The sequence below is a fragment of the Pseudopodoces humilis genome, chromosome 2 (assembly GCF_049639895.1).
Source record: "Pseudopodoces humilis isolate 2021_Gansu_Grassland_sample_001 chromosome 2, ASM4963989v1, whole genome shotgun sequence".
Lineage (NCBI taxonomy): Eukaryota > Metazoa > Chordata > Aves > Passeriformes > Paridae > Pseudopodoces > Pseudopodoces humilis.
Genome location: NC_142201.1, coordinates 13,226,837 through 13,253,888, shown reverse-complemented (window position 1 = coordinate 13,253,888; position 27,052 = coordinate 13,226,837). Strand labels below are relative to the sequence as shown.

Sequence of the window (27,052 nt, the reverse complement as noted above, 5' to 3'; positions counted from 1 at the left end):
GTTTAATAGGTGAATTATCCTTCTAATTTTTATATTGCACTTACCTGGTCTCTTTCAGCAGAGATCTCAAAATATTTTATATGACCATATTGAGTGATAGATAAATTACACCTAATAACACAACAGGGGGTAGTACAGTTAGATAAACAGAAACATAGAAAATTTAATTGTCAAAGGTCAAATAAAGAGTGATTTGTAAAACCCAGGCAAGCACCTAAAGACTAACTATGGTTCCTGCAATTTACTTTATGAAATATGTCAAGCCTGATTTGCAGCTGCCTTCATCTTTGTGTAATTATTTAGTGCAGTGCAAGACAAGTGTAAAACAGGAGTAAAATGGGTGCCAAATCAAAATAGTACAAGTATGAAAGGATGAACGAGGGAGAAGACAATGCAGAATCCCTAAATTCTTGCCCATCATGACCACCTTGTCTCTGGTTCATTAACTCTCTTGTTTACCTACCAACATAAATGATAAATTTTGTAGTGCTCTGTTGACAAAAGGGTTGGCTAGTTATCATTTTGCTGATGGATGACTCTGCAGCAAATTAAATCATTATAGGTGTACTCTAGGTGTCATACCACTTTTTACTTCTGGTTTTTCAGCAATAACATGTAAGTAGAATGGAGCTTTTTGGGGGTTTTTTGGGGTTTTTGTGTGTGTGTGTGTGTGTGTGTGTGTTGTATATCAAGCAGCTAAAATCTGGGTCCTAAATAGATTTCTCTTAAACATAGGTTTATATCACATACATGGATATCTGAACTCACATCTTGTTGCATAGCCTCAGTTGAGACTTGTATCATGACAGACAGCATTAAATGCAACTTGGTTTGAACAAATTATAGAAAGTGTAAGGTAACATTAAAATACCTCTGACTGAAATACGAAGTTACTAATTTAGCAAACTGCTTCTCATAACATTATCCTTTCTTGTTACCAGATGCTCCCAGCCAACACTTCAGAACACACTCATTCTCAGTAGGGACTAGCAATTTATAATAAAGCATTTGAGATGTTAAGAGACAGTCACTAGACCCACTGTATTTCAGAAATGTTATATTAGAAAGATATTTTAGTGGCTAATGCATAGCCTACATAATAAAACACTGGTGAGGAGGAGGAGATCTGATGATACCTTTTGTTTTCACTAACCACAAGAACTCTTAACTCTACTCCAGTTCAGATGTAAATATTTTATTTTGACACAAAATGCTTATGTTTTGAAGCAGTTTGTCTGGGTTTCACTGTAATGGTACATTCTCCTGCTGTGAGCTTTTGGTCCACGCCCACCTTTGGTTGGGACATTTTTTTCTCAACAGTCTCACCTCCTCTCTTACAAAACAACCTTTTCCCACTACTTACGAGACCTACATTTGGCTCCAGATGGGGTAAATACTAACAGTAACATTTTCAACAGCCTAAACAAAATTAGAAAAAATATAATTCAGAAACTGTATTTATGCCCATTTCATTGTCTCCCTCTGAGAACTATTTTTTAAAATGTTGATAATTTGTCTTTTTTTGTTGTTGTTATTGTTCTTTGGTTTTTTTCTTGACAGGATAAAAGCCCATGTTAGGTAAAAAACCTTACATTTTCATCAAGGTCTTCCCTTATGTCTCCCAAAAATGAAATCAAAAAAGAAAAACAAAATATTTCTTTTCTTTAAAAAAAAGGAACCAACAAGCAAAAAAAAGCAGGCATTTTTTTAAATCACAAAAACAGAAAAGACACTGCAAGTCACTTTTAAATTAACAGCAACACTAGCTCATTCTGCTGAATATGATATTAAAAAATCGGTTTAAAACATAAATTATAAGATACCAGGCTAAGTGTTTTTTACAGTGATTTTTTGACTGAAGTGTTTTTCATGGTACTGTCCATCCAAAGACCTCACAGCAATTTTCCAGCACTGATGTGCTAACTCCCCTGACATTGACAAATACACTGCTGTTCTCTTTAGCAGTTATGGGAGCTGAGTCACAGAATATAAAATCTCTCACAGGAGGCTTTACAAGAAGCCAAAGTTTTCTAGGTGTGTCGGTTCTACAACTCAACAAGCAGGCAATTTCCTCCACCCTGGAGGTGCCAGGTTCAAAATCCTCAGCTGTACCTTCAGCAGTGTGGGTCTAACACACCCTCCTTCCCCCTCCGTGACATGGACATTTTCTGTAGCCCACATTGCCACTGCCATATCAACACCTCCAACCTAAATCTCCTTAATTTTTCCACTATAAATATGCCTGGGCACAATTCTAGAGAGGTCTAGATGGAGGATTTTATGTGCTCTACTTGAAAGCCACCCTCAACTGCAGACCTACCCTGAGACACCCAGCTGTTGTGTCCTTGCACCTGGTGCTTCTTCCCAAGTTGTCATGTTTAACTCCACATGCTCCTCAATATCCAGTTCATCCCCAAAGCACCTCCCTCACCTCACTCCAATTCCCACTCAAGTTGTCTGGAGAGGGGGTGGGAGCATAAAGACAGGGAGGAAGAAGAAAGTCTTCAATTAAAATGGACACCAAGATACATTCATGCTACAGTGAGAAATGGTGTTATCCTTGTTTTCCCCACCTCCCTTCCTCTCCTCCCTCACATCTACTCCCCTGCCTATGATCTGTATTTCTCTCACAAAGACTTGATAATCCTTTCCAGGGCAAGAAGAGGAGCCATGTGGGGCAGGAGTGAGTGGTGCAGGTGTTCACAGTCCTTCCCCCAGCCCCAGGCCAGGGCTGCTCCCCCTGTGCCCTGCCCAGGGTCCTCCCCAGGCAGGGGCTGCGCCCCTACTCCTGTACATCCTACATCCTGTACAGATGCTTTGTGTGTTTAGAGCACATGGGAAAAATGCCAGCTAAAGAGGAAGCAAGCCCTTCAACTTGGCTCAAATACAGTTTTCAATGCTTATCCTTTTAAAATGGCATCAGCATTGCACCACAATTAGCTTTTAATGTATCACTGCCTAAATCCATGTATCTTCATTCCAAGTATTATTTGCTGTAGAAAACATCTTATGATGACCTGCCACCACAGCATACACATCTGAAACACATTCCAGGATTAATTAATTTATTAATTATCATAAAATATCATCATCAACATCATGCTGTCAACAGCCTGTGTACACAAGCTTGGGAGTACACACACCTTGTCTGAGGTAACACTGGCTTGCATAAATCACAGTTAGGCAATAATCACAGTGAATAATAACTAGAATTCACAGTACAGCACATTCATCTTAGGGAAGATGAGAGTGACCAGGGTGAGAAAAAGACTCCAAGACCAAAAGATCTTGCTTCTGCTGGCAGAGGAGGCTGGCAGATGAGAAATACAATGAACCCAAAAGCTACAAGCAACTGAATTTACCATTGGTTCTTGTAAGCAATGCATGATCAGTAAAACCCCGTTGGAGTCATGTTTGAAGCATATGAGGAAATGGGGAGAGGGAAAGCCTCACATTAAGTGAATCTTCCTGGGCCATGACTTGTTTTCCACAAAGGCAGCTGGAAGTGTTGGAAGTGAGCTGTGGAACAGCCCTTTGTACCAGAAAAACAATAGCAACACAATGTTTCTTCCCCCTTATTGAAAATAAACTACAAAGCAGAGTTCCTCCTCAAGGCTTCCTAGCAGGGCAGTGGGAGCTCCTTTTCTCCTGCTCAGTTTAGCAAAACCATGCAGGAAAGGGAGGTGATAATCCCCTGGCGACATTTCACTTAACACTTCTCTGGGAGGCAGTAATTCCTGTGTGCCACAGGAACCAGAGAAATGGAAGAAGGCTCTGTCTCAGAGAAGTGTGTTAATGTACTTGCAGCACATAAAGGACATTATTATGAGTTTAATCCAAGTTTTGATGAAAGCACTGTAAGGCCTTGGTGACATTAGGCACTTTCACTTCAGAGCAGGTGCTGTTTGGCAACCCTAAACACTGAGAGGCTTCAAATCAAAGGAAACCCAGGCGTGACCCAGGGACCAGATATGCAGATTCCACACATTGAGGGCGAACCCACATCCTCCATCCCTTACCTTCAGTGTGAGGACAACAGTTCTGGCTTCAGTAAATAAGCAAACATAAGCACATAGACACAAACCCAAAAGTAATAAAGAGTATGTCCTGGGTTGATTATGGTGTTAAATTGGAGCTTTATTATATTGGGGCTGTATGATGAATTTCAGTTGCTAATTCACAGGAGAAGGCTGGGAGCATAAAAACTGGGTGACTGAGCCCTATCCCTTCCATTTTTAACAACTTATTTCCACCCTAGACATCCCTTGGGTCATCCACCAACCTTGTATGCACAGGTTCTCTTCAGCTTCTTTGTACACCTAACATCATGTTTTCTTCCAAGCTGATTTCTCTTCACCACCAGTAACAGCAGTGCTAAATGCAGCCCACATGCTAATGTATCCTTATACATTTTTAAGGGCTGTTGTGTACTAAGACATGTTTCATGAAGAGATGGAGAAAATAAGAGAGAGCAGGAAAGTGGAGCTAATTAAGGCTGAAAGTGCTAGAATATCAATACGAGAATATATCTGTAAATTATGGCCTTTGCTATTTTTAGCTATCATTTCAGAAACAGCAATAACGATGGATACCACCTTTGTACGTCAGCTCCTCAAAGGTAACTTGTCCTCATGACTTTGCCACTGCTGCATGAATAGGAGATTCTCCTTAAGCAGACAAGGAAGGCCGAGCAGCTCTGCATGGGACTGTGCCCAGTGATTTAGCTGCAGAGCTGCCACTCACTTTGCCATGTTGCTGAAGAGAAGCTAATTAGCCCCACTGAAAGTAAAGCTTTATTAGCCTCAGTGCATGTTTCTTAACCTTGTCTCACCATCAGGGACAGCACTTGGCCAGCACAGGACAAGGGTCTCTGCAGCAGACGCCTGCACACAGACATGCCACATGTTCTGGGTCTGTCCCTGGTGCAGTGTGCTGCCCCAGTATCCCCAGTGCCCTACTCCCATTTCTTTCCCCCTACTTCTCCACATGCAAACATGGCAGAGGACCTGCACCAGAAACAGCATTTGCCCTACAGCTGCTGCCCACCACAGGAGTAACCATACACACTTCTGTTGCAGCGGTGCAACTTCAGCTTTTTACGCTTACTTTGGTCAGAACCACACAGAATTGCCAGGCCAGAGACAGGAATCAAAGCTGCCTTGAGTCCTTGACTACTTCTTGTATTACAAGCCCAGCCTTCCTTCTCTAAGCATCCTTTTGGTTACTGCTGAGAATATGAACTAAGATTGTGCATCATCTTTAACAGAAATGTCTCAGATGATCCAAGCCATTGGGAATGAGTTCCTTAAGCCTTTTGGCTGGACCCCATGAGCTCATTTCTATTGTGGAGCATTTCTGGAGCCTGTTGCCCTTCTGTACTGAAACAGCTACACAGGTCAGGACCTGGGCACAAAATTCTCTCCATGGCACCCCAAGCCTCCAGGTCTGCCCATGTCCTGCCTTCTCCAGCCATCCCTGTGCTGGAACGAGCACATCTCTGCAGTGACTCTAACAGGCACACACTGTCTCTATGGCAATGAGAGACAGGAAGAGCCTGGGAAAGATGCTGCAGAAAGGACTGTCTGGCACCAGGAGGAGACAGCAGAATGTGCAGAAGACCAGAGGGAAACATTCCCTGCAGGCTTAAGAAAGTGATGTGGCCACGGGATGACAATAAGGGATCCAAAGGAAGACAGCAAAAAGTGCCAGTTTGCTTCAAGTCAGGTTCTCTTTACCATTAATGTTTTCATTACCTTTTATCTATAAGGGATTAAATTTTAACCGCACAGTATTATAAAAAGTGCTTACTGCACACCATCCAGCTCAATCTCCATCAGGATCCTGAAAACTGTGAAATGTAACCTTTCCAGCTTTCTAGTGCAGAACTGCACTGCATGTTATGCACTTTGCTGCAGGAGAGGAAGGGTTATTACGAAATAACAAGAACTGCATAAGAGTACTTTCAGGTGCTCTCTGTATTTGTGTCAGGCTTTTCCCTCTTTGGAAGAACTGCAGTTAAAAGGCATTACATTAGCATAAAAACCATATTTAAATAAAAACATACCTACTATTATAATTGATGGTTCAGAACAGGAAAGGAAAGAAAGTAGGACTTCTAATTCATTCTTACCTATTTATTGTTTCCTTTTTAACATTTCATTCAGACAAGAGCAATGAAATGGCCTTGCCAGGCTCAGTCTCTGTTTATAGATACCTTTCAGTTCTCAGGTACTAGTGCCTTTTTGCCTCATATACAAGAACAAGGGAAGTACATTTAAAAATGTACACATTTTAATTTTGTCAAGATTTGACATGTCACAAGAAAAAATGCAATAAAAGTCTACAGGTTTCTGCTTCTGCTGTAGACCAAACTACTGATCATGATCAAGATAATATGACAGGTATTATTAGTCACATTAATTGTTACAATTCATACCCACAAATTGGTTTTAATCCTGTATGTAGCTATTTGGTTTCAAAATCCAATCAAAACAGAAAGGTCAATTTTTTTTACTTAAATCCCTAAAAAGAAGTTATCTACAAAAGCTGCTGCATTTCATCTCTCTAATTTCAGACGGCAGATTAAGAAATGGGGCAAATTTTTACTTGCACCAAGTAAATTAAGAAGAAATGCAGCACACATTTCCAGGCTTATTCACCTGTGCTGTATCCCTACTGCATGCTCTTTCACAGCCACCTATTCCCTACAAGTGGGTAGGAGTGAGGGAGAAAGTGGGAAGAATGAAATATTGGGACAAGAAGCATATAATCCTGAAGTCAGTGGAGAAATCAATATATCGATAGTATATTCAAGTTCCATATGTGTGTGTAAACAAAAGACCAGGACTTACATATAAATCTGCATATGGTATATGGGACTTCTGAAACAACTCCCTGAGATATATATTGCTGCCCTACTGCTGCGCTTTTCAAAACCCACATCTTTTCTAAAAGAGAAAATGTCTGCACCTAGCAGATTCTAACTTTGTGTGGGTGTGTAACCAACTTGGTTACCAAAGAAACTAGTTCATGTTCTACACCACTGAAAACTAATATTACTATTAGAATAAATAATTGGAAAGAGAGGAAAGGAGAGGGAAAGGGAAAAAAAAAAAAAAAAAAAAAAGAAAAAAAAAAGGAGAGAGAGAAAATTACTGCACTGCAGATTTGTAACAACCAATTAATGGCCAGGGAGAGAAATGCCATAGCCTCTGTCACAAAATTTTCAGTCTCCCTACACCGACCAAGCAAGCCTTTGCTTTCAATGCAAATATTTCAAAGGCAAGCCTACACCGCTGTGTTCACGCACCACTGCACTGCCTACACGACTTGTTTTCTGCATAAGTGAAGGAAAGTTGCAGACATCTTGTACTGTTGCCAAGACACTCTGACACTTACTCAGAGACACTCTGCTGCTGCCGCTGCTGCTCAGGAATCCTCTGACTCCCTACGCTCCAGTGCCGCACCTGGGCACTCCCCGGCTGCTTACACCTTCTGCCTTGCTTCTCCATAGCATTGCATTTGCCTTTCTTCTCTGCAGCAGCATCCACCTGTATATGTGGAAGGTGAACAAAACCCCAAAGAGCAGAACTGGACCATTTCTTTGGGGCAGAAATACTGTATTACTTCATGCTCGCTATGCTAGCAGGGTAACACCCAGACGCTTAACGCAGCCTCGGGCCAGCACCACCAGCTGCTTTTTCGGGGATTTCTGGCGGGTTTTCCCAAAGTGCCACAACAGCAGCGCTGGAGGTCTCTGCCCGTGTCCCGCGGCAGCTCCTGCGCGGTGCCGCGTCCCGGCGGGGCGAGGCGAGCGCGCCCGGCAGCGCTGCCCGACACCGCCGCCCCGCGGCCCCGCCGCCTCCCGGGCTGCCCGGAGCCCCCGGTGCTGCCCGGAGCTCCTGGAGCTGCCCGGAGCCCCCGGAGCTGCCGGGAGATCCCGGAGCTGCCCGGAGATCCCGGTGCTGCCCGGAGCCCCCGGAGCTGCCCGGAGATCCCGGTGCTGCCCGGAGATCCCGGTGCTGCCCGGAGATCCCGGTGCTGCCCGGAGATCCCGGTGCTGCCCGGAGCCCCCGGAGCTGCCCGGAAATCCCGGTGCTGCCCGCGCCTCCCTTCCCGCAGCCCCGTCCCACCGCCCCGTCTCCTCCCGCGGGCGAACGCGCGGGGCCGCGGGGGAGGCGGCAGAGGAGCCGTGGCTGCCTCAGCTGGTCTGAGGCGAGGGGAAAAGGGAAACTGAGGACAGAGGAAAGGAGAGCGAGGAAGAGCGGAAAATTCGGGATCTGATATGGACGTAGGACACAACTGCGCCTTGTGCACCTGTGGCCCGTCACACGGCCAGGATTTGGCTGAGCCCATCCCCAGAGAGACAGTGAGTCTCTTGGTAGGCTCTTTCCAAGAGTTGAAGGCAAGGGGACCCCCACAACATCGCAGTCAGTGTAAATGGAAGGCACTGCTCTACTTACAAGAGCTAACCGACTCTTTTTTCCCCCAGGTAATCCTCAGATTACAGCCTGTGGCTGATGCATCAGCGGGCTGGTGGCATCCCCAAAGAACCCTGAAAGCAGCAGGGACTCAGCAACGGCAAACAGGAAGAAATTGCAAAGCTTTATCAGGAGATGCTGGAGCTTAGCAGTCACCCCCGACCCTGAACTCCACCTTACTGAAGGGTTCCCTTTTTCATTACCTTTTTTCTCACATCTGTGAGTTTGATTGTGCCAAAGCCTGGCCACTCTTCATATACTACTCCCTCTCCTCTATCAAGCCACAGACAGTTTTACCTTTGTCCAGGCCATTCTATGCCACCTAGACCTCTGGCTACAGACCAGTGACCCAGGGATTAGTGTCACTTATCTTGATTTTCTCTTTCACTCACAGGATCTCCCAGCCCTGACAAGAAGACAGACAAATTTCAGAAGCCAAAGCTGAGTTCACACACCTTACTGCAGCTGTTTTCCACTCAAGCCCTTTCCTCCCATACGTTTACCCAGACAAAACTCTGGTTCCTAGCTCTCAGATATGAGTTTTCAGGTAGTTAGACATAGCAGTGAGAGGCAAGGACAAAGCCTGATGTGCAAGAGGATGTACAGCTATGTACCTCTTGAGTCTTTTTCTTTAAATCATCTTTCCTCTCATTCCAGCCACAGCTACATTCCAGCACCTACAGCAAATGACGCAGGGTCTGGCCTCCAGGGAACAGACTCATTTCATATGCAACTCTGACTCCTTCCTTAATTGACCCTGGACACCTAAAAAGGAATGGCTTAATCCTAAAACAGTTAATGTGTCAGCATGCAAGTAAAATGTATATTTACACTGAGGCCAAATTAATGTCATTTTGGCACCTGAATTAAGGTGTTTCTGAACATTCCAGTGCCTGACTCTGCAACATGAATGCTCTTTAATACATATCTGCATATAAATTCTGGAATGGAGATGGGGGCAGATGTGCTTCCCATCCCCCACATGAGTCCCTAAATGCATTATTATCAGAGGACCCATTGAGAGATCTGAAGACTTAATATAGAGACTTTGACCTCACAAGCCAAGAAAGAAACTTTTCAAGGGAGAAGAAAACACTCCCTTTGCTGGGATTGTCTTCTCTGGCAACAAAAGAGACACATAAACACACAGAGGGGTGATGTATGGTGATGGCGAAAGACACTTCTCCCTGTTCATTTTCCACATCTGTAAGTAATGTGTTCCTCAAGACCAGGATTCTTCCTCTCACTGTTTTCCCACCTGCTGGTCCCAGCTCCCCTCTGCACCATTATTCTCCATCAGCTGCCTAAGATTTATGTATCTTCATGCACATCTCTTCCTCTCCATTTCAGTCAGGCTAATTCCATCATATCAGGGAAGGATTCATTAAAAAAAAGAAAACAAAAACAGGAAAACAATCTCCCTGAATTTAGCAGAATTGCCAGGGACCAGAGCAGCCCCTGGCTTCCAAAAAAAGCAATTGCAAAGCCCCAAACTGAGCATGCTAAAAAGAGTGTGGTTTAAGCAGCCATCTCTTAGGAACCATCTGCTTAGCATGTGCAAATAGTGATTTTGGAGATTATTATGATTTACCGAATTTTGGAAGAATTTTTAAAGGAACAGCAAGAGGAAGCTCTAAGTACTACTGTAACATAAGTATTACAGAATAATGAAATACTGATTTTAGTTTTAGGAATAGAATTCATCTCTCATGAACCAAAATGTAAGCTTGCAGCAGCCTTGAGGGAAAAAAATTACTCTTAATGATTTCTACAAATGTACAGTAAATTTCACTGAAATATAGAAGAGTCTTTCCTTGTATGATATTCCCATGCAGTCAAAATAAAGCATGTGCTTTCAGGTGCAAAGCCAAACTCAATTAGTATTATAGACAAACCAGAATATACCCTGAATGCTGATCAGAGACAGGCTGATGATTCATACTGCCATGGTCTGCACATTCGGATTTGCAAGGAAAGCCAGTGTACAGCTTGATAAGGGGTTTTGATCCAAAAATAGGCACAGATGCGATTTTAAACATTTGCCTTAGAAAATTAGGTTTAGCCACTCTGCTTTAATTGTGTGTCATCTAATGCTGATGGGCACTTACCCAGGTAGAACACCAGATCCTCAATTAAAATGTAAAGCAACATGTAACATTTACAGTAATGTAATTCTATATTCATGAGCAGAAAGTGCTGCTTGGAATGCAGCTTTCATAGAAAGCAAGCCCAAAAACCCTATAAAAATCAAATGTACATTATACAGTAGGATAATTCCCTGCTTCTCTTTTTATCTCAGCAACAGGAACAATTGGAAAATCAAGCCAGTCCTATAAAAAGCATGTAAGAGAAAAGGAATCCAATGTTTTCTTATTTTGAATACACATCTGCTTAATTATCTGATGGTTCTGAACTGAAAATGCATGCCTTAAGAATAACTGACCTCTCTCAAAGACTGTATGCATTTCACCTGCACATAAAAGGTACACCCGTGACTTACTGAAGTGGGTTTCTTCCAGAATTGTACAATCCATGCTTTGTCATGAGAGACTTTTAGTGCTTAAAAATAAAAACAGGCAGACTGTTGTCTTACCCTAAATACAGTACTCTGAGAAACCTTCTCCTACTGTCCTGCATATTCTTGACATGGCAGTGTGGAGTAAGCAAGTAATGGGACATTTTTAGGAGCTATTTTACAATGGTTGTAGTACATTGTTAGTGAACACATGTTAATATAAGGAGTGTAAGAATGACAAACCCCTTGCTTTATGATAACATGGCTGGTTTGTTTTGTCTGTTGTTTTGCTTCTTAAAGGTCTAAGAAGCTCCTCTTCTATTTTTCTCCTGATTATAGACAGTCCCTGGCTTCATTCACGGGTGCTTGCAGCAATGCAGGGGAAAGATGTGTTAGTGACAGACAGAAAGGACAGCAGCACAGAGGTACATCCAAACTGCTGACAAACACATCCCTAGTGCAATTTTCTGGTGTTTGTCGAGAAAGCACTGGTGCAGGGCTGTAACAATGGTCATCTGGGATCCATATTTGTGGGAAGTTGAAAATGGGCTGGTTAAAGAGTAGGTAAAACTCACTTTCCCATTACAATTCATTGTATTATTTGGCTCATAGCAACATTTCAAAACAGTTGATAAAACATAACAAAGTATAATGTTAAGAATGATCTTACAGTAACAGGTCTCTGGTCTGAATAAAACTTTGCACTGGTTTATCATACTGTATTTCCTAAATGCTGTTAAATTGCTGAGTATGGTCATTCCACTCCCTGTAAGAGGCAGACAACCTTTATCATCCCAGTTTTAAGGACGGGGAAACTGAGGCAAGGAGCGAATAAAAGTGCATTGCCTACAGCAACACAGCAATTGAAGAACCTGATTCCAGCAGCTTTCAGTCCTTGGTCTGTCATCTATGCTGCATCCTATAAATGATGCAAAACCCCTGTGATATTGTCTAAAATCTACTCAATCTGATGCCAGTCCATAAAGACATTCTGCAAGACTGGAGAAAAATTACAGGGTTTTTTAAAATGTCCTTTACTGAAGGTCTCTTACTTTACAGCCAACAACACTGTCAATATGACTCAATATGCAATCTAGATGCAGGTGGAAGAACGTGACAGAGCAGTAGGAAGACATTTCTGAGTCAGTGTGCTGTCCAAAGCTGTACATCTGTAATATATATTTAGATAATTGTTTTACTAACAGCTTTAGAGACACAAAGCCTAGCCAAAGGCTGTAAAGGGGATGTAAGTCAGAAGATGAAGAAGTAAAGCAAGGGAGAAATAGGTTGATCAGCCCTGTCTACACAATTTGGCTGCTCTGCCAGGGACTTCCATCAAACCCACATTTTCTCTTGAAAGAGAAAGTAGATGAGCTATGTAAGAGCTATTCACTGTGCTCAGTAATAAGTCTTTTTGCATCCACAAATCACAGGCTATTTTTCTTATACTTCATCAGATGTGGAAGTGTGTCATCTAACTTATTCTTTGCTCATATCTTGGAGTCACAGAAAATAATGCTGTCTGACAGAGTCCTCAGAGATACCTAGTCCATTCTCCTACACCAAAGTGGGATTAGCAATACTTATGTCACACCTTATACATTTATCCAGCTTGCTTCTTAAAAATCCACCAGGACTGGAAAGCTTGCACCCTTCTCAGGTGACCCTGCTTCTCCACATTACTATTAGGAGACTGTCACCATTAAAAAGCATTTTAGTATCCAACTTAAATATCTCCTGCTTTTATTTAAGCCTATGTAAATATATATAAAATATATATAAATAAGCATTTACACATATTCCATATATATATATATTGTATGTGTGTGCCTCCACATATACATGTGCTTTTATGTGTGCATATGTATGTATTCATTCCTAAATCTGAAATCAAATGCTAACCTATTTTAATAGCTCCATGTGTTTTCTTTTGCATTCACTTGCAGCCTACTTCTTTTGCCCATTTTTGTATGAAGGCATATAAACAAAAGAGAAACATTCACACTATTCTAGGAGTTATACTTTGCCAAAAATCCCAGTATCTCTAGACATATTTACTAAACTCCCAGTTAATGTTTTGTTTTCTACTAAAGCTTATCTCTTAAAGCAGTGCTTTATCTTTAGAGAAGTCATATATTTTATACACTTAACTGTGATAGTTAATTTAAAAATAACTATTTTCTTAAAATAATTTACCTACAAATGAAACTTCTTTTCTATTTTGGTCCTTTGAACCCTGAGTATTATAATTCCTTTTCTAGTAGTATTCCAATATCAAAATAATCAGGGTTACTCCAATAAGAGCTGTGAATTGTGCACCCAGGGTAACACATACACAGCAATGCTTCTTCACTGTCTGACAGACATTTTTCCCAAAGGATATATTGTTTAAGTCTGTCCACTTCTTTAGACAAAACCACGTTCTTAATAAAATTTGTGCATTTCCTATTTTTTTAGAAAGCTGCATGATCCAGTTATCTAATACAATTGTATTCAGCTAACATCAACCAGACTGGGACACCAAGCAGATTTATTGTGTTGTCATCTGCTTGTTTTGTTTCTTAAAATGTAGTATGAAAGCTGTAAATTGACTCGTCTGCTTATATTTGCTGTAACATTTCAGTACATCAGGACCATTCAGACTGCATTTCAAAACAAGAACTTAATCCATCTCTCTGCAAGGAAGGACTCTATATTTTTATCAGGCCATTATTATTTACAGTGAAGGAAAGACCTTTGCCTAGGTCTGGCAGAAGTGTCAGCAGACACTCTTAAAATAAACAGGTGAGAGGACATGATTAATAGTCTGGTCAATCAGAAATATCAGATGGTGGAGCCAAAAACATAGCCAGAGAGAGACCCAGAGATTTCAGCTTAAGAAGCAAGTCTGGTTCTAACAAAATATAGGAGAACTCAAACAAAAGCAGAGCTGTGGTTTTGTGCAGCCTGTGCCAATATGCAAGGGATCAGATCCATCCTTCCCCTCTACTGATCTTTCATACAAGCAGAGAGGGCAGAAAAAGCAAAAAAAAATAAAAATAAAAATAAAAAAGCACAGGCTCACTGGCTCCCTGTTACATTCCAGGGTTTTTTTCCAATCTATTCATATTAATGGTACAATTGGGGATTTCCAGTTTTTGTATCATCACTGCCAGGAGCAGGCTAATGGAGCATCTCAGAGACAGACCACAGAACTGCAGTTCCAGCCACACAGGGCACTTTCCTCCTTTTATTACACTCTGTAAAAGATGTCACACATGCTTTCTCTTAGCAGTCTTCATGAATCAGCAAAGAGCTGCCGAAGAGTGACCACCAGGGCACTTGGGAAAGAATCAGGTGCTAGCTGTCAAAGTATTTCTTGGTGTATTACATTGTTTTAGTTTATCTCTCTATCCACTTGGAGGAACAGGCCAGAGAGGAGCATTTACATATTTGCATTTTACAGGACAGACTGCAAAGAGATGTTGTCATGCAGGAGCAGGAGGGAAGATTCTTTTCAGCAGATGCAAACAGGTATTTCAGTTCCTGTGATTTCTCCCAAGAGCTGCATTAGCAAGTCCAGTGTGTGGAGTGTGTGTGTCCTGTCACGGGTGGCAGCACGTCAGGGCACTGGGGAGTGCAACGTCAAAGGGCGTGCACAGCCTCTTCCTCACCCTTGTCCCTCTCTTCCCTTCCATTTGGTGAACATTAGGGGCTTGCACACACTGAAGAAAAAATTCCGACATGATTGATTTTGTCAGTAGCCTGTTTCAGGGAGGTAAGAAACCTGCCATCTTGAATTCTGGCAATGAAATCTGTGGATGCAGATTGCAAAATGTGTGGCCATCCCTTGGCAGGGCATTGCTTCCTGGTTTGTATGCTGGGTTAAGAAAGCAGCTGTTCTTGATACAGCCCCATCCTTCACAACCCAAAGGACTGCTGTAGAGAGGGAACACACAGGCTGTGATGCTGCTTTGTTCCTCTATTTCATTTCTTCTTTCTCTGGTTGCACAGTTTAAAAAGTCACCTCAGTTTTGGGGCTCTTAAGCTCTGATCATGCTGTTTGTGCCCATGATGTCCCACCCCTTGGTGCCAGCCAAAACAAGGTGAGGCTGAGGAGAGGAAAATAGGCAAGTAAAGTTTCACTGATTAATTATAAACTACTAACTGCACTGAGACCAGCTTTCAATTTCCCAAGGTTGCTTCTGGAAAGTCCTTTTTAGCATAAGAAAATTGTCATCCTTCTGGGAGAAGCATAGCACATATGAGAGAAAAATGATACCTGTGTATAATACTCCTACTGTGATGGAACCCAGCCTGGAAATAAGGAGGATGCCTCCTTCTGCTTCATTTTTCTGTTAATTGCAAATGGACAAAAGTTGCAAGTTGTGAGGATCCCTCACCAATCAGCAATGGGAGATTAACTTTATCATTAACCTTGTCTGTGCCCTCACCAATTTAATTGGCATTGGCCCAGGTCCCAGACCTGAGGCCAAGAAGCACAGAGCAGAGCTTGGTGGGGTGATGCAATGAAAACTACTTCTCTCCCCAGCCATCCTGGACTGGCTACATGTTGTCTTGATCCCTTGGCACAAAGCACAGGGTCTTTCCATGTCACCACCAACACTTTCCACCAATATGAATCAGCTTAACACAACTAAGTGTCATTAAAAAAGGTTTTGCAACCCTTATGAGTCTAACAATAATTATTAAACTGTCCTTGATTTTTTTCTTTTTAGTTCCCTTTTTTTTAAAAAAAAAAAAGCCTTTGTTACCCATCTCCTCACTGTGGGTAACCTCATTCTCTCCAAGCTCCAGCTGGAACCTGCATTACGCTCTGCTCAGTGCCCTGTTGGTAAAAACATTCCCCATTCGCAGCACTAAATCCCTTGCACATGCTCCTAAAATATCTTGTGGTTCCTCATGCCTAACTAAACAATGCAAAATCCTGATTCTCTGCATACCTCCCACAGCCATCCCAGCTGCTCCTGACACCTTTTCTTTCCCCTAGGCCTTCTTCACTCATCTGAAGTTACTCATCAGGAATCCTCTTCTCTCTCACTTCACTCAGTTTTTTCTGTCATTGGACCACTGTTGGAGAGACAGGAGAAAGAAGTTATTTTAAATAAAACCATGTCAACTTCTTCCTCTCACTTTAGTTTTTGAACTTCCCCTCATAACAAGATTTGAGCAGATGCATAAAGATATGCTCATTTCTGGATGCTCATGTCATCCTAAACCTGGGCTCTGGGTTGCTTAAACCCACCAAGGCCCTGCAGGCCCTGGGAATGACACCATGGCCTTATGCTAATCCACATGACCTGTTTGGCCTTGACAGCATCTGAGCGTGGGTCAAGGCAGTCTTTTTGCAGGGATCTGAGAGTCAACAAATGTTCCCCAGCAGACAAATCTGCTCTTGAGGGCCGACTTGAACCCTGTGCTGATGCTGCCTTTGCATCACATCTTCCCCATGCCCCTTTTATACTCTGTCCCCAAAAGTAGCTACCCTGAGGCATTTGCTTTGAAAGGACATAATCATATTGTTCCCCCCTCATTATCCCTATTCCCAGCATCTGCACCTCATTGTACGGTCATCTCTTCCCATCATTCTTTCTTAATTTAGTTTGGAAACTCTCTGGAGCAATGAGACATCATTATCTATTTTGTAAAGCGCCATTCAGAGCTGTAGCAGAGTGGCACACATATGTGATAGAAATCCTACCCTTCCATTTTGCTCCAAAAGAAATGCAGAGCAGGTTAATGCTCAGTGCTCGCTGTGCAGCACGTGCTGCCAGCTTTCCCCTTCCCCTGCAACAGAGAGCTCACTGGGCTTTGGTCTTCACAGAGTGCTGTGGGAGGCCTCCAGCTGTTCCACTCCTGACAACCACATTTCCACAGAATGCATTGTGACAGCAATTTATGGAGTGCCAGAGCAACGATGCTCAGTACCAAGGTGATTTCACTACCTGCAGGGTCAGGAGTATGCAGGTTTCCCCCCTGGTTTGGTAACATCCCCAGGGTGCTTGCGGCACTGTAATGTACTCAGTGCAGTTCCAGCACACACACCTGAACTCCAGTAGCACATGTCAAGCTGCCCCACATTCCCCCATATGTCCCTCCTCTATGGGCACCCCCACAGACAAAGGCAGGGCATTTCCTTGGTCCAAAGGGAGGCAGAATTTTGTGGGGTGAAAACCCATGACTCTCTTTGGAAAGACATCATTTCCACTGCAGCAAACAGCACAGCCTGATACTGGTTACAACAGGCAATAAAACTGACACTTCTCTGGGAAGACAGAAGAACATCCAGCAGAACTGCTGATGTATCAGTTTTTTCCTCTATGCCCCTGCAAAAATGTGAATGTATTGTTAATGGTTGGGTCCAATGATCTCAAATAATTCTTTGAGTGTTCCTGGGGTGTACAGCTTATCCAAAGTTAATGCGCTGAGAACTGGGCTAGATGTCAGATCCTCAAACTAGTTTTCCTGAGATACCCTGGAGAACTGTGACTTGGCCACTGGATGGTTACTGAAACAATTAATAATCTCCCTTCATTTTTAATAATGAGAAAATATCTTTAATGGAGACCCAAAAAAAACAGCACAGATGATACTGCCTGCAGCAATGACAAAAGTTCTTTACTTGTTGCGAATGACGTAGAGCAGTAGGCACATCCCAACATTCCCTCGACACACAATGAGGTGAGTAAGCCTGTGTTCAGATCTGTGTACAGTCATGGGCAGTGAGGGGAAAGTGCTGGACTGGGAGACAAGAGACCTGGGCTCTGAGGCCTGACCTAGTACTGAATGGTCACCTAAATTCGGGTCCAGTCCTCTGCCATCTCTGTGCTTCTATGTCCACCTTTGAAATGTTCTTTAAAATATATTCAAATTAAATTTTCTTTCTTAAACTTCCGTGGTACTGATACAAGCAGTGGGAACCCACCTCTGTGGGAGTCGAATTGAGCAGAGGCACAATCGTGTTACAAACCCCAGCATCCCTGGACTGGGCACTCTAGATGCAGCTGCATTGACCTCATAGGCAGACCACTCTTGGAGTCATTTCTGGTCTTGGGCACGAAACCCAGAAGAACCAGGAGATGTTGGGACCTTACTGACCTTGCCTATGGTTAATCAAGCCACTGACTCCCTCACCGTGTTACAAGTGAAACGTGGAAAGAGTTTAGCATTCAAGCTGTGTGACCTAGCTGTGAGGAGACAGGAATGATGTCAAGGTTTCGTGCATGAAGTGTCCATGACAAAACATTAACTTAGGGTCAGACACTACTGAAATGTAAAAGGGAGGATGACTGTCAGCCTATTAACAAGCAAAACAAGCCACTGCCGTTTTATGCAGCAATACATGTAACAGCCGTCAAACAGAAACTTCCTTTTCTCAGATTTGTAAAACCACCGGCCTGGGTAGTAACTGGACTCAAATTACCAACACCTTTGGATTGGGAAGTAGCAGCTTGGGCCACGTAACAGCGCTAGGAATCAGCGTGCCCAAATATGCCAACAGCCAGGGCATTTGTGCTCGTTTCTGCTATTTAAATACAATTTGTGTTTAAAAACGAGGCCGTGCCCCCGAATCGCATCCGGCGAGGACGGTCTGTACCTACACACCAGGTGGGCAGCGCGCTCAGCCACAGCCGCCGGGGTTGCGGGTTCTCGCCGAGGGAAGCGGCAGCGCTGCCGGGGCTCCCCGCGGTGCCGGGGCTCCCCGCGCGGGGCACTGCCGGGCCAGCCCGGGGCGGCTCCGGAGACGATGCCGGACAGCCGGGGACCGTGAGACGGGCAGGGACAGCCTCGCCGCCGGCACCCGCTTTCCCTAATGGGCATGTGCGGCGCTCGCACATGCCCACTCGTGCCGCGCGGGGCCGGCGGGCTGTGCCGCGCCGCGCTGCCGGCGCCGCCGCGGTAGCCGTGCGGCGGGACCGTGGGGCGCACCGTCGGGCACCCCGGGACGCGGCCCGCCCTCGGCGCCGGGGGAAGCGCCGGACGTTTCTGACGGCGGGTCCCCGCAACAAAGCCCCCCACGAAATACACCCAACTCCCCCTCCACGGGGGGGCAGCCGTTCCGCGCCTCGCCGCCCGCCCGTCGGGGCCGCGGGCAGCCCGCGCCGCCCAGTCGTCCCCGAGGCGGCGGGGCCGGCGGGGGGCGGGGGGGGGCGGGGGGGGGGGGGGCGCGCCGGGGCGCCCGGAGCGCGGCCGCGGGCGGGCGGCCCCGGCGGGAGGCGCGGCGCTGCGCCCGCCGCCCCGTGCTCGGCGCCGCCCGGCGTGGCCCCGCGCCCCTGGGCGGAGGGCGGCGGCGGCGGGGGCGCCGCGGAGGGCTTTCCGCGCCCGCCCCGCCTCGCCTCGCCTGCCGCGGCCGGGGGATTAGTCAGCAGTCTGCGGGCAGCCCCGCTCCCGCGCAAACTCCGCGGCGGGGGCGGGGAGCGGGGCTTGCCCCTTCCCCCGGGGGGGGGGCGGGGGGGCTGCCCCCCCCCACCCACCCCCCCCCCCCACGCACCCCGGCGGTCCGCGCCGCGGCTCCGCGGCGAGGGGCGGCGGGTTGGGAAGTCAGGCACCGAGGGGCCGGGAAACTCCTCTCGGGCACGGCGGCGTTGCGGGGGGGCGGGCGCCCGGGCCGCCCCGCGCACGCACACGGGCGGGCGGGCGCGCACACACACCGCACACACACGCACACGCGCGGCGGCGGCCCCCGGCCCCCCGCAGCCGCGGCCGGCGGGGAGGCGGCGCCCGGCGGGGCTGCCCCATGGTCTTGCGGGGGCCGTGGGGGAGCTGCGGGGGCCCCGGCGCGGCGCTCGCTCTCCTGCGCGCCCTCCGCACTAGGATGTTGCGGCAGGTCTTGCACAGGGGGCTGGGGACGTCCTTCTCCCGGCTCGGCCACTTCGTCGCCAGCCACCCGGTGTTCTTCGCCTCGGCGCCCGTGCTCATCTCCATCCTGCTGGGCGCCAGCTTCAGCCGCTACCAGGTGGAGGAGAGCGTGGAGCACCTCCTGGCCCCCACGCACAGCCTGGCCAAGATCGAGAGGAACCTGGTGGACAGCCTCTTCCCGGTGAACCGCTCCAAGCACCGGCTCTACTCCGACCTGCAGACGCCTGGGAGGTACGGCCGGGTGATCATCACCTCCTTCCGCAAGGCCAACATGCTGGACCAGCACCACACCGATCTCATCCTCAAGGTAACCCCGGCGGGTCCCCCGGCCCCGAGCATCGCCACCCCGCCTGGCCCCGCACCCCGCCCCGCTCCCCGCACCTGCCCGCCGGCACGGACCCAGCCGCGCATGCCGTGCTCTGCCCGCCCGGCACGGGCGCTGCCACCGCAGCCCCCCGGTCACCTCCCTGCAACAGTTGGGACGCCAGCCCGCCGCGGGGAGCCGGCACCGCTCCCCGCCAGCGCCGCGGGCTCCGCTCTCTTCCTCCTCCTTTTTTTATTTTTTTTTTTATTATTTTTTTTAACCAAAACCCCCCCCCCACCCCCCCAGTCCTTTTCTGTTCTCCCCGTTTTGCTTTTATCTGCTTTGGGTGAAGTGAGAAGGGCAGTCTGGCTTGCTTAAATAATTTTTTCGGCGTCTCTCCACTCGCGTGGCAGTTGTGTTCCCGAGTTAAGGCGTCTCGGGCTTTGATAAACTCAAACTTCAAAAACAGTTAGGTACCAGTCTATCAGGCTGCCAAGAATCGTTTTGGGGGCTGCTGCTGTGTCTGGACTGCACTTCTGCAGGGAGAGATGTAGCACAAAACCTTCTTCTCACTGCTCATCAAGGCAAATGACATAACTCAGCAGCTTATTTTTAGTGGGTAGTGGTTTTTTCCCCTCCACTCCCAGCCCACCACCACCGGTTTCATAGATGAAGAGAAAATCCAGCCCAGCTACAGACTGCAGGCATGGTGCAGCCTGTGCTGCCGGTTCAAGTTAGAGCAGGCAGCATCTTCCCACTTGAGCAGCACGGAGTGTGCGAGTCACAATCTGACAGGACATCTCACCGTACTATATATCATGTCAGAAACCTGCGTTTCTTGAAGCTGGTACTCTAGTTTATACCCCAGTAGTTTTGAACGATTGTGGAAAGAAAAACAGGGATTATAGATGCAAAAACTTGAGTGTTCAGAGGATCGAGTTCACTCAAGAAAAAGGAAAGGAACATTTGGAAATAACCAGAGGTGTGGCTAGCTCAATCCTGCACATTTTTGCTGTTGCCTTTTGGAAGCCCAAAAGATTTCAGCATTGTTTTTTGTTTTGTTTTTTTTTTCCCCTGGATGTCAAACTGACAGCCCATATAAAAGCCAATGTTAATTCCTCTTAATCATATCAAGGAGTGTCTCTTCTAAAATGTAAAAACAGATGCAAACACCTATTGTAAGAGACTTCAGGGAGACCTCTCTCTTTACTAAACAATGAAATAACTGTTACAGTGAATTTATTTATATTTTATTTCCGCTATAGGCACATACAGAACTGTGGTACAGAGCCACTGACTATTTTCTGTTTTCCTTTTGACATATTACTGAACAGTAATGAACAAACATTTAATGAGTGTCGACTCGCTTACAGTAACAGCAATGTTAGTGGCGAATGAGAAAACTCCAGAGAAATTATTTTCATTCCTTCATTTTCTTGCACTCTGAATTGCATTTGCATCCAAATATATGCACATTTACTCAGTCATAGGATAATAATGGTAATGGATTTTTTTTCTCTGTACTGCTTTCTCTGGAGATCTGTAGTTTTGTCAATAGCAAAGTGACACACAAATAAATGATACTCAGAATCTTTCTGCAGGCAAACTTCTGCATAACATCTATTACGTCAGCAAAAGAGGTATAACTTAGAAAGTTCTGTCAGTATTTAACACAGCCTCATTTTTTAATAGACCAAGTTAACTTAAAAAAAATTATTATTTTTCTTTTAGTGAGATAACGAACACCATTGCCATTTGATTGTTTAGACATTGTCAGGCGTGTCTGATGCATTATTTCCAACTCTTTACTTATCTAGTTAATTCCAATATGCTTTGTGTAGAATGGATTAGGTTCCTTGTCCTGATTATGCTTCTGTTTGTGGACAGAGGCAGGCTCAGGCAGCTGCCTGTCCAACCTTGTGGATGGCCCGGCCCCACAGGCCAAAGAACAGCCAAACAGGAGGGAAAGCTCCTAGCTCCCAATATTGTTATCTCTGTGGTCATGCAGGACTGCATCCTCTCGTGTTAACAGGGCCCACCAAGGGAAGGAGAAAGAAAAGATGGCCATCAAGGTTTTTCTATACACATTCAGCTGCATGAAAGGGAGAAGGGGGCAAAGGCAGCCCCTGCTGCAGTCCAGAGCCAACCAACTCAAAGGACTGTGCTTGTAAATAAGTGTCCTGGGTGACACCACAGAGTAAATCCCACTCACATTTCTGAAGCTGCCGTGTAAGCACAGCCAGGGCAGAGAACCTACATGGCAGCTTTTGCTTCTCTTTCCTTTTCCAGAGGATGACCTCCCCAAGGGAGAGGTTTTGCTTTAGAATAATGTCAGGTTGGACGCTGGCTCCTCCCACACGGCTGTTGCTGCATCTCCACCCACAAACAGGAGGATGGGAGACACGGGAGGATGGTTGTCCCAGGCAGATGCTGGCTGCTCTTGGAGCACATCTTGTTGGTTTCCTTACCTGCCATATCCCACTTCATCTGCCAAAGAGGGAAAAGAATGAGCCTTGAGTATCTACAGCTTTCCTAGTCATGTGCCAAGGAAAAATTTTCCCTGATTTAGGCAGAGGAAAAAGTCAGCTTCTGTTACTGTCCCTTAGTAAAGGGATACAAAGTTTTGGGCTCTGAGCGGTCGAAACTGAGATGTAGATGAGATGTAGACGGTACTGTCAAAAATTAATCAGTCTAACATCAAGTCAGTTTATTATTCAATGAAATTACTCTTGTGGTGACATCTCTAAAACACTCGGGTTAGCTTAGTGCAGTTCCTCTTGGGCACATTACCAGCCTGAGAAAGTCACCATTGCCAGTGCTGCACGATACCTTATTGCTGTCTGGGAAGGGATTCTGGGCAGGGCTCAGCCTCAGAATTGTCTCAGCCCAGGGCTCAGGCAGCGCTCCCAGGGCAGGAGCTGCTGAAGGGCTCCCGCTGTAAGCGCACATCTGCCAGCGCCACGCTGCCTGCTCCCAGGACAGCCCCAGGTCCTGCTGGATGCACAAGCTGCTCCACACAGAGTCTCTCCTCATTAGCAGAGAGGTGTGTGGCTGCCTTATAGAACAGTTTTGCTTTTGAGATGATACCAAGTACTCTTTTATTCTTATTTCTGTGTAAATCTGTATCAATAGTTCTCATAGCTCCCTGCAAGTGCTTACACCATTCTAGGCCTGCCATCCCAACGTTGCATTTCCAGCTGCCATAGTCATTTGCAGAAGGGAGAAATCTAAACATATCCTCAATCTCTGGTCTTAAATAGGTGTTCCAATAAAAAGCCTTGGTAGAATCTCAGATATGGAAGAGATGCATCCTGAGACTGAGATATCGTGGGAGGACAATAATGAAATTTTACTTGCTGCAGTACCTGCTCTGTAGCTGAGCATAGGGAACTGGCATCCTGTGCTGTTGGTGTGCAGGACATTTCTCCCACAAGATTTGTCTTTAAAGAGGGAGAGGTAGGAGGTAAAAACACCTAATTGAAGAAAGTGTGTTTTTACCCCTGTATTTCCCATAAGTGCTTAGAAAATCAAAAATAATTGGGATATTTGGTATGGACCATCATGCAGGGGTTCTGATGATTTTATAAAGTCTGTAGAAATTGTCTAAGAAAACCTAGAATCCCACCTAAAAATAGTGGTAAAACAGCCCCCCTACCATTTCATGGTGATATTTTCACTTGCAGCAAGAGACTTGTTAGGTTAAAGTCATACAGACTCACTGGGAATACAGAGCTAGACAGATTTTTGGATCTCAGAAAATTTGTTCTAACTTAGAATTTGAGACACTATCCTTTTGAGTCTGTTTATTCCTGTATGCTTACACTGAGTTAACTGCACCATACTAAAGACTTTTTTTTATTTAATATTTTCCTTTTTTTACAGAAAAATATTCTCTCTTCTATTTCCATTACTGTGTTTATAACAATAAAACAGTTCTAATTTTTTTTTGTCAAAAACTCCACTTAAGATATCAAGACATAAAGATTAAAAAGGATTGAAATGTAACATGCCTTACTGAAGGGGATTGTATTTGCAGTTTGCTTCTATAAAAATCTGTAGATGCCAGGAGTTTTTTTCTTAAAGAAACCTTTACTAACTACAGATTTTTAGTGCTTGTAGATTGCTTCTCTCATAAACTGGCCATTATTTGATCTAGGTAACTGACTAAATATGTATTTGTACACACAAATGAAGTAAAGTCAGGTATTTCTGTTTAAGGACACGTTCATTTAAGAACTTCATAACTTCTGATTACTGCAGAACAAAACAATTCAGCTTCAAAATCTTGCAGACTTCATACTTGTTGGGGTTTTATTTCCTCTCTCTGCACCTTAATTATTCTGTTCCTATTAACGTGTGTGTTGGCACGCTCTGTCTACGGTCCTCACGGATTTCCTCACTTACTTTGTACGTGTGAGGAAATTCGTGGACGAAACAACCATGTTTAGAAATAACCACGTTCCCTTGTCTGTGGTATTCCCAATTTCTTTGCTGTACAAACATGGCACACTTAAATCATTATTCCCAAAGTCAGTGGAAGTGGGTTGTGGTTGTTCAGCAGAGCCGAAAGCTGGGTCTGTTGCAATCCTGAGTAGCGCAAGGTATCCTTTTTTAGAAACTTTTGGCTACTCCTGAATGCCTGGACACAGGCAGTCAGCTGTGGATCTAGCAATGGATGTAGTAGGTCTCCACCTTCTCTGGGTAGCTCGGGCACTAAAAACACTTCTTGGGAAACAGTCAATAGAACATACAGTGCATTCTGCTGAAAACAAAATAAAGGATGAAGTCATGTCTTTAGAGCAAGGCTGTAAGATGAGGGGAAGAGTCCTAATACAAGAAAAACAAGGGTGTGAAAGCAGCAGAAGTGCAAGCCTGTTGTCATAGCAGCACAATGCTGCAGGGCTAAAATGTATCTTATGCGAAAACAGATGAGAATTAAGATTCGCAGGTAAGATCCGGGCACAGCCAAGGAAGAGAGAAGGTAAATAGCACGTTGCAAGGACAGTATGGAAGTGTGTGTAGAAATCCCCGAGCTCCTAGTGTCAGCAGCAGCAGCTCCTCAGCGTGATTCCTGCAGGCAAGAGGGTTTGTTCTCTCCCGCAGGCACTGGTCTGTGCCAGGAGCAGAAGTCCTAAAGTTGCCTGTGCCTGGGAGGACAATGACATCCCACTGGTGCCCACCACGCCCCGGCCCCACTGCAGTAGCACTGGCTTGGACAGGGCCCCTCCGCTCTCCTTGCTGCTTCACTCCGTGGTGTGATGCTCCCTACAGCCCTGCGCTGCTGCCAGCCGAGCAGTCTGTGCTTGCAATGCCCAGCATCCCGTGGTGCCTTGCCTGTCCTGCCTTGGAAGGTCAAACTTTGCTCCCCCTCTGACAAACAGAGCACATGGAGGACAGGTGTTTCCAGTAGGTGTCTGGACGTGTTGGCTGTGCTGGGGCCATCACCCCTCAGGGAGAGCACACAAATGGGCAGGGCAGGCGTCAGAGGCCAGGGACATCTGTGCGTCACAGCCACCGAGACCAGGCAGTGTCACAGGGCTGAGGGAGAGCTGCCAAGGCTCCTATTGACCACATTTGTACTTCCTAAAAGCTGTGACAAGGCCCTGCCTTTAAGTTGGGGTTTACATCAGGAGATCCCCCTCTATCCTATCGGAAGATAGAAGGAGGACCTGAGTTGTTAACTAACACTGTGGGCTGCGAACCTGCAGCTATTAAGGTTTCCCTGTGGCACAGGAGGGGTTGTTCCTCGGCTTTCTGCTGGAGGAGCCCTTGGCAAGAGCCCCCTGAGAAGCAGTACAAAGATGGAAGGGTGTTCATGGAGGCATCTGAAGCGCATGGAGAAAACCACCTGTGGTGGAACTGATGCAAGATCAGACACAGGAGCAAAGTTTTATTCTTTTTCACCCATCAGGAAAAACTGGTCTTGTGGCCGCACACCAGGCTGTGCAAAGAGGTTTCTGCTGCCCAGGTGTCCTTTCCTCCAGCAGCAGTCAGCCCAAAAAACAGAGTGAGCTTCTCTCAGTGGAACAAACTTAGGCAGATTTACAAGGTGTCAGAATTAAGATGGTATTGATTAGAAAAGCTTCTCCACTTCAGATTAGAAAAGAAAAATCATATCTAGCGATTTTCTGTAGCTACCAGGAAGACAGATGGAAATGGAAATGCATGCACATCTGCCGCTTCGAGCACTAATAGTTGTCCCTCAGCTGATGACTTGTAGTTTGAACAATTTTTAGATTTTACTTTTTCTGGAAATTGTTTGGAGAAAAGATAAATCACTGTGTTTTGGACAGCTGAAAAAATTAGTTGCAGAAATAAATCCCGTGCATAATTAGTATCTTAGCATCTCTTCAGGGAACCTGATTGTAGGATTGAGAAAAAGAGCCAAGCTACTCATAGCGATCCTTGCCGCTTGCTCTCCAGCTGTGACTTCTAATGTTTATCCCGAGCCATTAGGATCTGTTGGCTTGCTCTGCCAGCTGTGTGCACGCTCTTCACGCCTTGCTAGGCTGGTATGGTCAGGAGGCCACTGCCCAGCACCCTCTTTGAACCTCTGTCCCCGACCCTCGGTCTCAGATTGACAGCAGGGCACAGCCCTGCCCAGGGGCTCCCTTGCCCTCCCTCTCTGCACCTTCTGATGAAAATGCACTTTTGAAAGTTTAATTCTGCCCATATCTGCAAAACCTACAGTGGGGATTTTTTATAAATTAATCTGGAAGCTGTGCAAGTCTTTTCCCTCTCATAACCTTTTTACATTTTGACTGAGGCCATCTCTTGATGTGAATAAAAAAGTACACTGCAAAGGTATGAAATGCCAGAGATTACTGAGATCATAGAAAAAGTGGAGAAATTTATAGCTATCCATTAAAGACATTTTATCCTCTTCATTTTCCT

At 45.6% G+C, this 27,052-nt stretch overlaps 1 protein-coding gene across 1 annotated transcript in view; it reads left to right on the top strand.

Moving 5' to 3' along the window:
- The first annotated feature begins 19,732 nt into the window (after window positions 1–19,732).
- Window positions 19,733–27,052, top strand: part of PTCHD1 (patched domain containing 1) — a 39,014-nt gene continuing 31,694 nt past the window's right edge. Inside the window, exon 1 of the mRNA XM_005516692.3 lies at window positions 19,733–20,161. Within this exon, the coding sequence (XP_005516749.2) occupies window positions 19,733–20,161 (429 nt within the window). The remainder of the gene's footprint in view (window positions 20,162–27,052) is intronic.